The sequence below is a fragment of the Mesitornis unicolor genome, unplaced genomic scaffold (genome assembly GCF_000695765.1).
Source record: "Mesitornis unicolor isolate BGI_N332 unplaced genomic scaffold, ASM69576v1 scaffold54584, whole genome shotgun sequence".
NCBI lineage: Eukaryota > Metazoa > Chordata > Aves > Mesitornithiformes > Mesitornithidae > Mesitornis > Mesitornis unicolor.
In genome coordinates this window covers 2,543-15,214 of record NW_010179119.1, presented here as the reverse complement: position 1 = coordinate 15,214, position 12,672 = coordinate 2,543, and the positions used below count along the sequence as shown (strand labels likewise).

At 46.0% G+C, this 12,672-nt stretch overlaps 1 protein-coding gene across 1 annotated transcript; it reads left to right on the top strand.

Annotated features, from left to right (window-relative positions):
* Positions 1-4,880: 4,880 nt before the first annotated feature.
* Positions 4,881-12,665, top strand: LOC104539182 (glucose-fructose oxidoreductase domain-containing protein 2; the record flags this gene model as incomplete). Its single annotated transcript, XM_010182645.1, has 2 exons — positions 4,881-5,220; positions 11,785-12,665. Coding segments are annotated over exons 1-2 (1,140 nt in total), but the record flags the coding sequence as incomplete, so codon positions are not given.
* Positions 12,666-12,672: the final 7 nt, after the last annotated feature.

Sequence of the window (12,672 nt, the reverse complement as noted above, 5' to 3'; positions counted from 1 at the left end):
CCCTGAGGTGAGGTGAGGGAGGAGGTCCTGCCGGATGCGGTCGCGTGAGGTGAGGGCCTGCCCTGTCTGGTCCCGTGCGGGACCCCTACACAAAGAGCAGAAAGCACCGTGGGCCGTGCCAGAGGCATCCGCGGGGCTGCCATGGCCCTCCCCCGAGCTTTGTGGCACAGCAATGGTGTCAGGGCCCGTTTGGTTTCCAGGCTTTTCCAGCTGTTGCTGTCTCTGGCACGGTCTCGCCGCCACCTGTGACCCTGGGCGGTACCTGCGGGAAGTGGTGTGTCAGAAACGGGGCCTTTGCCATTGCATACCCAGAGCAGGAAGGACTGAGCGCTGTGCTGGCCTTGCCCTGGGATGTGGTGAGTGTTGCTTGAAGCTTTGGACTCATGGGTTATCGCACATCCCGCTTGCCCTGTATTGAAAGTACAAAGCATGTTAATCTCTTGGAGTTAGGCACAGGAACCACATGCATGTGAACTGTTACGTACAGAGCTTCAGGTATGTGTGTGCCAGAAGGCTGGATGGACATTTTGACAGGAAAATATGGCTTCATTTGGGAGGTGACCTCCATCTGCTCAGCGTGGACCAGTGAAGTTCCACCCGCACTATTCCTGCAGGGACCTTGCTGGCTTCCAGATTGATGCCCGCAGTCTCTGCCAGCATTTTGGTCACCTCTGCTGGAGTCCTTGCAGAGCTGACAGTTCTGGGGCAGCATCTGTTCTCACAGGAGGCCTCTGCAGTGCATTAACGTCACTGGTGCAAGACCCCTAATGCAAAGTGAAAATCTGAGTTGTTCCTGTGTAGATTTTGCCAAAGATTTTCATGCAGCCTTAAGTTGCATGAGGATGACAACCAGTAAGAACTTTATTACACGTACAGGCCTTGTTACTTGTCTTTGCTTTCTTTGCCAACTCAACAGCAATGACCAAATGGATGACAATAGTGCTCCTGTTGCTGATATACTCCTCCACCACCACTTACTTCACCTTCCTTGGAACCAAAATGGAACTTCTTAGGAGGAATTGGAGAAGTGTGAATTGCATTCTCCTTCTGCAGAGCCAGCGTTACTCTGACCAGTGTCTTTTTGGACACAGGCTGTTTCTTACTACCTTTGACCGTCTGTAATGGTCCACAGTGGTTTATGGGCACTGTAGTCCTTGGCTGTAGTATTTAGTGTTTGAGACTTCCTCCTCCTGAGCTCCCTGACTGCTTCAACGTGGAATTGAATTGAATCCTGTAGAAATTGTCAGGTTTTTCATTGCATTGGGTCCCATAAACACTTGTTGCTATGTATCCCAAAAGAGTCAGCCAGTCTCTTTCTGTTACTCTATGGTGGGACTTCAAACATACCAAGAAGTTCAGCAGCGAATGGAAACATTTCATGGCCATAGAAAGGAATTGCAGCTAACAAGAAGATTAAGAAGCTTTAAGTGCCTCTATTTGAAAAATTAAGTTCAAGGTGATGTTGATCTCCTGATGTGCAAGATACCTGCTTCAATCCAGTTTTCACTGCCAGATAAAAGCCCTGCCTTTTGGTGTTTCTGTGGGAGGGTCCTCAGAAAAGTGTTTGTTCCAGTGTTTGATCACCAGAGATACCAACACATGAAGGTTTTCCTCTTCTGAAAGACTGGCTTGTAAAAGGGTTTTCATTATTTGTCTAACTAATACAGTGAGACTTGTTTGAAGGTTTGGGGCTTACTGGGTCCTACAGCAAATATATAAAAATGGTACGTAGTTCTAAGCTGGCGTTGGTCACAGTTTCAGGCATTTCTTTCTCAGAGCTGTTTCCACGCTCTGCTGAATCTTATTTTCAGTAGTTTTCAGCTCATTACTTGCGTTAGATTTGACTTCTGCATATTTAGTGACACTCAGCGGATTCCGTGAACTTGTCTGGTCTCCCGTTTGACTCCTTGTAAGTGGGTAACATACACAGTGTCCTGTGGGAAGGTATTTCACCACTTACTAAAGTTTGCTGCGAGGAACCACCTTCTTTAGATTGTCGTGATCCTGATTTCTGTGAGCTCCATTTGATTTGCTCTTTTATTATTCGAGGCAGTTTTCTCCATCCTAAGCTACTCATTGCTCTATTACCTTCTGTCACATCTTTTCCAGACTGAGGACTCTTTCCTTGCTCAGGTCTTCCTTGTGGAGAAGATGATGTATGCTTTTCATCACCTTTGTCTGCATCATTTCCAGTTCTTTTTTTTCAGCTCCTTAGAAGAGAAGTATCAGAAACACACATAGAGCTCCAGAGAATGGTGCTCTGGGGACTTCTGCTGTGGCACAGTGCTGTTCTTTTGTGGTCTCTGTTCCTTATTCATGGACTGTTAATTACAGCTGCCTGTCTCCTCAGCTGTGGCCTCATTTTTGTACTGTGAGTTTTCACACTGCTTCCCCAGGGTGGCCTGGGCTGGGATGTCTCATCTACCAGCACTTGAGTGTGTCTGCAAGGTGTGCATGGGAGGTACATACTGGTACCCCTCCTCAAAAGCTTTTGCTGAACCTGCTGTTGCAGCTCCCTCAGCTGTTCTGCCTGCACCATGTATGCTCTGGGACTTGCCCTGTGCAAGGGCTGTGTTTTTGCTGCCCTTCAGCATCTGCACCCATCCCACTGTGCCTGTCCTAACAAAGCTGGTGAAAGTCTGGAGAGGGAGTAAGAGGCTGTGGGTGGCCCTCAGGTGAGGGAAGAAGAGCAAGCCCTTCAGGCAGTGCTGCTGTGGTGCTGGTGCTGAGCTGGTGTCCTTGAGATCTTGAATTACCAGGAGTTGGTGTGGAAAACTGGAGCATTTTCAAAGAACTCAAACTTTCCTAAACCTTTGTCATGTCATTTTGACACTGTATGATCTGGTGCAAGCAGGCACCACCTCACCTTGTCTCTGTCCCATTCCACCTTGCTCAGTTTGTCTGTTCAAAAGAAGATTATGCCTTTTTTTTCCTGCAGGCAGTTTTCCTTCTTCCAGCCTGCAAACTGCCAAATACGGATGTGTGGGAACTTCCAGCAGTTACGCTTGCTCTCCATCCAGTTGCAAGGTTTTATTTTTGTTTGCATCATTTATAGAAAACAAGCCTGAATACAAGCCATCCTTCCTGCCAGTAAATTACCCTTTTATGTAGAATTAGTATGTTTAAGATCTTTTTGATACCGTCCTTATTTGAGTGCTCTGCTAAATGTCAGAAAAACAGGAGTTAGTTCAAATTCAAATGAACTTTGTTCATGTTTATAAAGGAAGACAATTACTGTAGCACTGCAAACCTCACACAAACAAGGAAAAAACATTGAATTAACTCAGTAAATATTTCATAAGGTATTTTATAGCATCTGTAAATGTTTGAGTGTGTTTTGCAAATTATTCACAAGTGCTGCTGTTCCTGTTCCCTAGTTTGGTGTATATACCCCACAGAAACCTAGGAATTCAGTTGGGGTTGCAGTTTTGTTACACCGGTCAGTGTAGGCAGCCCAGAGTAACAAAACGGTGATGGTGTTCAGAGCATTTGCACTGTGGGTAGTTTGACTTGTGTACTAGGACCTCCTGGTGCTGCGTCGGGATTTGTTTTCGTGTGTTGTAACTTAAGGCAAGTATTTCAGGATGGGGAGGTGCGTGACCATATCTTTCCAAAACAGATCGTGATTCTTGTTGCTTGTGGGGATTTTTGCCAAAGGTGTTGATCTGGTGTGGGTTTCAGTTCTCTTTGCAATGTGGTCTTTACTTTTTCATAATAAGCTTCTGAAGAAAACTGAATGTGTCATGTTTATAAGAAAACTTCTCCTTTCTAAAAAAATTCAGAAGAGGTCCACAGTGGGTGTAGTAAGTAACAATTTGAGAAGGCACAGAACATAGCTGGGTTGTCGGTTGCTGCGGTGTCACAGATTGGGGAGATTTCTGCCACCTCTCCTTGAAGTCAGCGCCTACGTGAAAGCTAAAGGCAGGTCATGCAGATGTGGCCAGGAGCAGTTCTAAGACAAACTGGCAAGTAGGGATCCAAAGGGATTTACTGGGAAATACTTAACAAAAGAAGTGTGATTTGACCAAATGTTTGTGCATAGGGAATATAATAATTGCATGCAAACCCCTGCATTCCTGGAGATGAAATGGCGTGGGCAGCAGGAGATATTTTTAACTGTCCCGAGTTAAGTAAAACTTTTAACTACCCCCAGTGGACATGGAGGAGTGCCCTTTTCCTTTCTGAAAACAGTTTTCTATGTATTTAAACACTGACATTATGTCTCCTTGGAGCCTTCTCCTCGTCAGACTAAACCAGCTCAGTGAATCCAGGCTTTCCCCACAGGACGTATTTTCCAGCTGTCGTCTGGAGCGGCTTCAGTATTTGCCGTAATTGTTAAGCTCCCAGTAGCTGTTTTCAAATTGTGTATTTAATTTGGAAGAAAGATTTATGTGCCCAAAAGCTTCCCTGTTATTTCCAGCTATCTCAGACAGTCTAATAAAAGATATTGCTTCATCTCACAGACCTTTATCTCATTTAGAGACTTACATCATCACAACTACAGCAGTGCTGCCTTTACTGCTGCTGTGATAGACTCTGTCCTGTCCCCTTGACTCTTCCTCTGGCTCCCAGTTTGTGTCTCGCCGTCTCTGGTTTGTCCTGGCACTCTCACATGTGTTTTTGTGCATGTGTCCTGAGTTTTGAAGCTCAGGAGATGCTCGTGACTTTGTCAAGCTGCTTTCTTAGCATTCTTCTGCAATAGGATTGTTAGGTTTGTCCCTTAATACTGTTTCTCTAAGGATTGCAAGTTTTTTCATTGGAGTATTTGAAAATGTTGAATGCCATATGAAGGACAGAAGCTTGCATTCAGGCTGGATGCGTTTGATATCAAAATGAGCCTTTTGTTGTTACTGACTTGTAACTTTTCATGTTTTAGGCACTGTGGATGGAATGGAAAGCTGAGGAGCTGAATGTTTTATCGAAGTCCTAGGTGTAGACTCTGATGCTTGAATGAATGCAGAATGAAAATGCTTCCTGGAGTAGGCATGTTTGGAACTGGCAGCACCGCCCGGGTACTGGTACCCTTGCTGCGAGCAGAAGGCTTCTCCATTGAAGCGCTTTGGGGGAAGACGGAAGAGGAAGCCAAACAGCTGGCAGAGGAAATGAACATCTCCTTCTACACGAGTCGGACTGACGATGTCTTGCTGCACCAGGACGTAGATTTGGTTTGCATCAATATCCCTCCACCGCTAACTCGGCAAATTGCTGTGAAGGCTTTAGGTACCTTTTCATCGTTGGAGTGGGACCAAAAATCCGTAGTATGCTGGGAGATTGAAATGTGGAGCTATTGTCCCAGCACGATTCTGATTCCACAGATGTGCAAATGCAGTGCTAAAGGTTTTGTGTGGAATTGATAGTGCCACCTGTGGAAAGGTTACCTAGAAGAGAGTCTGGAGCTCTCTTTGGACATCCATGTCTGTAGCAGGCTGGTATGGTCCCAGGCACAGATGATCTCTCTCACAGGAGATCAGATGCTGGGGGAGGAGGAGATGTTGGGGAGAGCAGGAGGGATCGAGCAAGGTGGGCTGGGTGAAGGTGTCTGAAGGGAAGACATCCTGAACTGGTTGAGCCGGGAAATAGGAGCCAATTGCCCAGGCATCTTAGTTCTCCAGCATGTGACTTCATAGTGTTAAAGTCCTTTCTCATGGAACATTATGGGTGTGAGTTTGCGTGTAGTTCTGTAAATAACAAGTGTGATATTTTTGCTGTGTTTACAGGAGGTTCACAGGAGTTAATTTTAGGATGGGTAGTATCTCAAACCATGTGAGCCAGGGTGGTTTGTTGTTCTTGGCCTCTTTGCTCTACAGTAATTTTTTTTGGAAGTAAACAACTCCCTGCACAAGCATTTGCAATGCCACTTAGATATGCAGAGAGGGATTTTAAGCTGGTTTTGTTTTGTTGCTAGATTTGTTTGCTTCCCCTGTTAGACTACTGTCCTTTGAATTAATGTATTCTGATTTTTTGAATATTTGAACTTAAGTTAGAATTCATCTCTTAAATAAGCTAGAAGTTGTTTTAAACGCTTGTGAGGTAATAAGTGTTTCACTAGTTCTTATGGCTCTTGGTGGTCAAGTGGGTTAAAAGGAGAGGATTGAACCTTCTTTGGTGAATTATTAAATTAACTGAGATGCTTTCTTTGAAGACTGGGAACCTGTAAGATGGCATTATCTTAAGGAGGAAAGGGAGATAAAGCTGTTACAGAAGTACAGAGGTGGTACGTGTGCTTGACTGCAAACGTGGATAAGTGGAAAACTGAAAAAGCTGGAGAAATAACTGGATGAAATAGTAAAGAGTGGTTTATTCTTTACTTCTGTCTGTTCTGAAATATTCTGATCTGCAAACTGTCGTAGGCATTTCTGACCCACTGTGGTGCTGACCTCGTCTTGCACCTTTCTTTTTGTCACAATGATATTTATAGATTGCTACCAGGTCTGTTGTGACATATTTTAATCCAGAGTTGGATGGCTTGCTATGACTGAGCATTCTGAAGGAACACAAAATCAGGGTAGGGCCAAAGATGGCAAGTGTGTTTGCTCTGAAAGTTCAGATTGATGTAGTGATGTTTGTAATGGGAGAATTATTGGCTGTGAATTGTGTAGAATAGGTTGGTGTTTACTGGCTGAGAGACTGGACTTTAGGAAAGATCAGATGTGGTGCGGTGATAATGGTCTTGTGTGTTTTGGTTCATTAGGTTTGTTTTTTAAGTGCTTACACTTTTAATGTGCTTCCACTTTTATTACTTATTTGTATTACTTTTTATACTTTTTTTTTTTAAAATGTGCTTATATTTTTATTTCTGGCAGAGAGGAGAGAGAGACACCCAGTTTTTCTAGGTGGTGCAATTTTCTTGCATAAATTTCTTCCTGACAGACATCCATTAATGAGCCTAGGTACATCTTTGGCACAATGGGGACAAAGCTGTAGCACTGGATTGAGTTCATGAACCAGACAGAGCAGCTCAAAGCCCAGAGCATAATTCAAATTAAGATCAGGGTAATCTTATGGTTTATCTCCACAATAGGCAAAACAAGAAGCTATCCTAAAATTTGTGCTTCTTTTGATCTCAGAGGAGCTAAATTAATTTCTCAAAATGTCTGTGTTGTGGTTCATGTCCCACAGTTCAAATGCATCCACTTTTGCATGAGGTGAGCCCAGAGTGGAGTTTCTGGCTGGAGTGGAATGTAAAACATGGGATGTTTTGTGCATGAGGCAGACCATGAGAAGTACTTAGAGTAAAATTTCTTCAGGATGCTCAAGATAATGCTGCTGCACACACTGAGCCCAGCCATCAAATGGATGGTTTATGGAGTGGCTACCGAGGAGCCTTTTAATTGTTCCTCTTGGTTTATACCAGTTGAATACATCGTTTAAGACATCTTTGCTACATAGATTGTTTGACCCCCTGATTTTGTGGAGTCCCTACAAATTATAGCACCTATATTCTAATGATGAAGGAAAGAGCTCTATCACTGCTTTGTGTGGTGACAAATCCAGATTTCCTGTCCCTGAAACAGGACGAACAAGCATGATGTGAGTGCTCTTTGCATACTGTGCTTCCCATCTCTAACAAGTAGCACGAGGTCTTTTCAAACTATAGGCATGAGAAAGGCAAGAAACTTTTCAAACTATAGGCAAGAAATGAAATGAAGGAGTGTGTTTTGGAATGAGCCTTCATTCACTGAGAGGCTCCCAGAGCAAGTACTTCTGAAACAGACAATTTGAGAAGAAGACTCAGGACACTCACAAATTGTTATGGTAGAGAAAGCAATGGTCTGGTGCTCTTCAACAGTGGCCAGCTGTGCGTCTTCCTGGGTGCAACCTCAGGTACTCGATGTTATTCAGAGGATTAAAGAACGAGGGCTTCAGTTCAGTGAACATATTTACATGGGATAAATAGATTTAGTAGTTTGAGTCAATGTTGTAACTTGTGCTGTGAGAGGCAAGGCTGGAGCCTTCACCTGTTTATGGCAAGTGTTGGATGGGCAGCTGTGGCTCTGATAGCCCGGCAAAGAAACAACCAAAGAGGTCAAGAGGTATCTGTGCCAATGAGAGGGCTGCCCAGCCCAGCCTGCTCCTCGCACTGCCTGGGCAGTCCCCTCCTGACTGCACAGCAGAGACACCTGTGCCCCTGCTTGTCCCAGCCAGACCCAGGACGGCAGGATCTCCTCACTGTCAGTCACCATGATGGGCTTCCTCCTGTTCCTCCTCTTCCCGGGACCTGAAGGACCTCTGTGATGGGGCAGTGGACCAGGATTGCAGAGAGATGTCTCTGAGGTTTGGGCTGCCCTTCACCCCTCATCTTTTCCTGAACGCTCCCCTCCCAAAGCCCCACCAGGCTGCAGGGTCCCTGCCCCTTCTTCCTGCATATGCTGGCAGCCCTTACCAGGAGGAAGGAGCAGGCTGGGGGGTCTTGGTAATTGCTGAGAACTGTTTCCATCCCCCACTCCTGTCAGCTCTGGGCAGCGTCCACCAGGCAGCATAAGAAAGCTGTGAGTTTTCTGTGCTTGCATTTTATTAGCCAGGACTGTAAAATACTTCCCATATGGGAAGTTTTGGATGTAGCGTGGCTAAGTGGCTGTTGGTCAAGCCGAGGCCTTGTTGCTGATGGACAGCATGGATCTGTGGAGTTTGTTCTGCTGCCCAGTACATCTCTGTTGTTTTTTGAGTGCTTCCATAGGATGTGAACACACTTTAAATCTGGTATTTCATTGAGTGAAGACATGATCTGACTGTATTACATCAATGAGAGTTAAGAGACCTCTTTTTAAATGTTTATTTACTAAATCAGGAATTGGTTTGAAATTTTTTTGTACTCTTGCAGGTGCTTTGCCCCGAACATGAGTGTGGATGGTTTGTTTAAGGACTCCTGCCAATGGTGACCTTTTTTCCTCATTTCCCTCCCTCTTGCTTCAACAACCAGTTTAAAAGCCATAAATAAGAGTTGTTTCTCCTGTGTGCAGTGACTGTTGCAAAGGGTACAGCTGCCTGGAAGTGCACTTGTGAAAGTCTGCTCTGAGGTGTGCACAGAGAAGATCGTGAGGCACATTGCTAGAACAGCCTACGATGAGCTCCATTGTGGGCAGCAGAGCTGTTGCTGTCCTTGCTTGCTGTCTCAGAGGTGGGGAAACCCAACTCCACAGCCCCATTTCCTTCCCAGGCATTGCAGCTCCTTCTGCAGGCTTGGACCCACCCATGACCTGCCTGCTTGGGAAGAGGAAGCTTCCTTTGCTCGGTGAGCTGAACTGGCTCGCCCAGAGCACGGAGGAGCCCCATGGTGGCTTTCATGTCTCCTAGCTGGTGGAGACCTCAACAGAAAATTTTGCAGCAGTGATTTAAGAAAACAATATGGTACAAAGTTCAGTTTATTAATTACCAAAATAAAAGCAACAGGATAGAGGTTGTAAGTTGCTCTGCCTTGGAAAACAGAAGGTGTGCCCATTATGTTGGTAAAGGTCCTCGTAGCCACGTCCAACTCATCCACTGTTCTTGCTGCGTGACCATCTCTGTGAGCTTGGGGACAGCTGGGTGAATGTCCCACTGAGGGCAGGATTATCCCAGACGTGTTATGGTGTACCCAGGTTTCCATCCTGGCGCTCTGGCAGCGCTCGGTGGGCTGTACCGAGCTGTCAGTGCACTGTGCTGCCTGCCAGCCCAAAAAAAGGCATCAGTCAGTTTTAGCTCCTCAAATGGCTCAGCCTACGCTGGCAAAGTGAGCACGGTGCTGATGCAGGGATGAGGGTGGGTGGCACAGCAAGGGCAGCCTGGTGTGATCGGCTGCCCCCCATGAACTGGCTGTCCCTGGTGGCAAGGGTGGTCTCCTTTGGCTTTTCCCTCTCCACTCTTGATCCCCTACTGCAGGGACCCAGCCCCTTTTGTGTGGACACATCAGGCTACTTGAAGAGCCAACCTGGGGCAGTAAACCTGCCAGAAAAAGAGCCAAGATCAGTGAATATTTCCATGTAGGGTTTGTAGCCTGAGCTGGCTCCTGCACTGCCAGATACGTGATGGACAGCGGTGAGGTTGTGCAAGGGGGAGAGCTGCACTGGCAGAGCAGTGTCTGCAGAGCTGTACCCTGTGTGTACACAGATCGAGAGTCGCCTTTATTTTCTGCAAACTTTGAGAACTGTGGTCTCCACAGCATGTTGTGAAGATTCTTTTAGTGTTCTTTTTGCTTGTATTTTACTGTAACCCAGCTTGAGATAAGTACCACTTAAACAAGAAGGCAGGTAAACCGGGTGCTGAAGCATCTCAAGGTGCTTCGACCAGCCCTGCAAAATATTGAACTGAGTGTTGTGCCTTGTCTCAGCAGCAGGACCAGGGATGGGGAAGTTGGAAATGGTGCCTGAAATAGAGGGTTACCAGTGGGCAGCCATGGTGTCCCCATGGAGCTTGACCTTATTCTTTGTTCATTAAAGCTTCTGTTGAATGATTTCTTTGAAGGAGACTACTAAAAATTGTAGTCTTGTCCTTTTCTGACTGGATTTTGCTTGTGTCTATTAGAATCAGAGGCTCAGAGTTTTCTGTAGCTATAGTTAGCCCCTGGCTGAGGAGCTCACTGGCTCCTGGACCGCTCGGATGGTTCCTGGAAGGCTTGCTCAGCACAGCCAGGAGGTGGAGTGCTGAGAGCAGGAGCTGCAGTGTGGGATCTGGCTTCCCCTTTTGTGTGAGAGACTGACTGAAGCACTTGTGCTGGTATCTTCTCATAGCGGAGTTGATTAAAAGCTGTTCTGAGCAGGGAGCTCAGTCTGCTCCTGGGTAAGGAGGAGCTTTCAGAGGGGTGCCTGCCACCGTGTGCACGGATTCCTGCAATTCTGTGGCAGAAATTATAGCATGACGTGACTGACCTTCAGGTCTGACATCAGCAGTTAATGACTGGAGACTCCTAGGTATGACATTGAAAAATGGTTAGATAAGTCAGAACAGACATATGCAGAAAACTTAAGCCATGCCATGAGAAACACGTGAAGGTGGGGAAGGAAGAGGGAATACCACCAAAGCACCAGATGTAGGAATTTTGTTGAAGCTTGCCCTGGGATGCTCTTTCATATTACTTTATTTCTGCTTTAAAGTTTAAAAAAAAAAGAATTATTGACTGCCCACATTGATTCAGGCTGAGCACAAGAACTGCATCAGTAGGGATAGAAGCACAGTGGTCAGCTTGCGAGTGCAGCTCTCGTCTGTGTAACTCACAGCTACCACTGCAGTCTGGTTGTACGAGAAGGCTGCATGTGCAAGCCAAAATGGTTTTCTTTCCAATTAGCGATGCTTTTGAAACAGTCCACCTACCAAAACATTATTCCTAATTCTGGTATTCTCTACACAGGCCACTAAGTATCTTGTATGTCCCATTTCTATTAATCTGTTTAAAATAATAAATTCGTAGTGTTGATGAAATACAAAGTGAAAATCAAGTCTCCCCTTCACTCACCTCTTCCCTGCAGCGTACGTGGCGTTTTTTTCATCTGGCTGCACAGGCATTCAAATAATTTTGCAGCTACAACACACAAACTGTGTCTGGTTTTGATGCCATGTGATGCCATTTGGCCATTTATTTTTCATGATGTGAAAATCCTTTATTTGGAGCTTCTCTCTGTGGGAGCATCTTGGAAGCAGCTTTGAGTCTTGCTGCACTAGGCATTCCTATTTTAGTTCTCAGACCTTTGCCTTTGAAATTGTAGCAGAAAAGCCTGACTCTTAAAAGCACCACTTCTTGATGACCCTTGGGGCATCTGAGGATGTTTTGCTCATGTGTGCTATATATTATTTTTTTCATTTGTGCTGCAGGAATAGGGAAGAACGTGATCTGTGAGAAAGCTGCTACCTCTGTGGATGCCTTCAGGATGGTCACAGCTGCCAGGTATTACCCCAAGCTGATGAGCATCGTTGGCAACGTTCTCCGCTTCTTACCCGCCTTTGTGAAGATGAAGCAGTTGATAGAGGAACACTACGTGGGCAACGTGATGATCTGCGATGTACGAGTCTATGGGGGGAGCCTGCTCAGCCACAAGTACAACTGGATCTGTGACGAGCTGATGGGAGGAGGTGGTCTGCATACGATGGGAACCTACATTATCGACCTCCTAACTCACCTCATCAGCCGGAGAGCAGAGAAGGTCCACGGTTTGCTCAAGACTTTTGTGAAGCAGAACACAGCCATCAGCGGCATCCGCCATGTCACTAGTGATGACTTCTGCTTTTTCCAGATGCTAATGAGCGAGGGTGTCTGCTGCACCGTGACTCTTAACTTCAACATGCCTGGATCCTTCATCCATGAAGTCATGGTTGTAGGGTCTGCCGGGCGCCTCATAGCTCGCGGGACGGACTTGTATGGGCAGAAGAACACCGCGCTCCAGGAAGAACTACTGTTTTCAGACGCTCTGACTGTCAACAAGGTCCTTTTGGATAAGGGGTTTAAGGACATCCCGCTGCTCTACCTAAAAGGAATGGTGTACATGGTGCAAGCGCTGCGGCAGTCTTTCCAAGACCAGGAAGATCGTCGGACGTGGGATCATAAACCTGTCTCCATGGCAGCCTCTTTTGAAGATGGTCTGTACATGCAGAGTGTGGTAGAGGCCATCAAGAAATCCAGCAGGACCGGGGAGTGGGAGGCTGTGGAGGTGATGACCGAGGAACCAGATGCCAATCAAAACCTCTGCGAGGCACTTCAAAGAA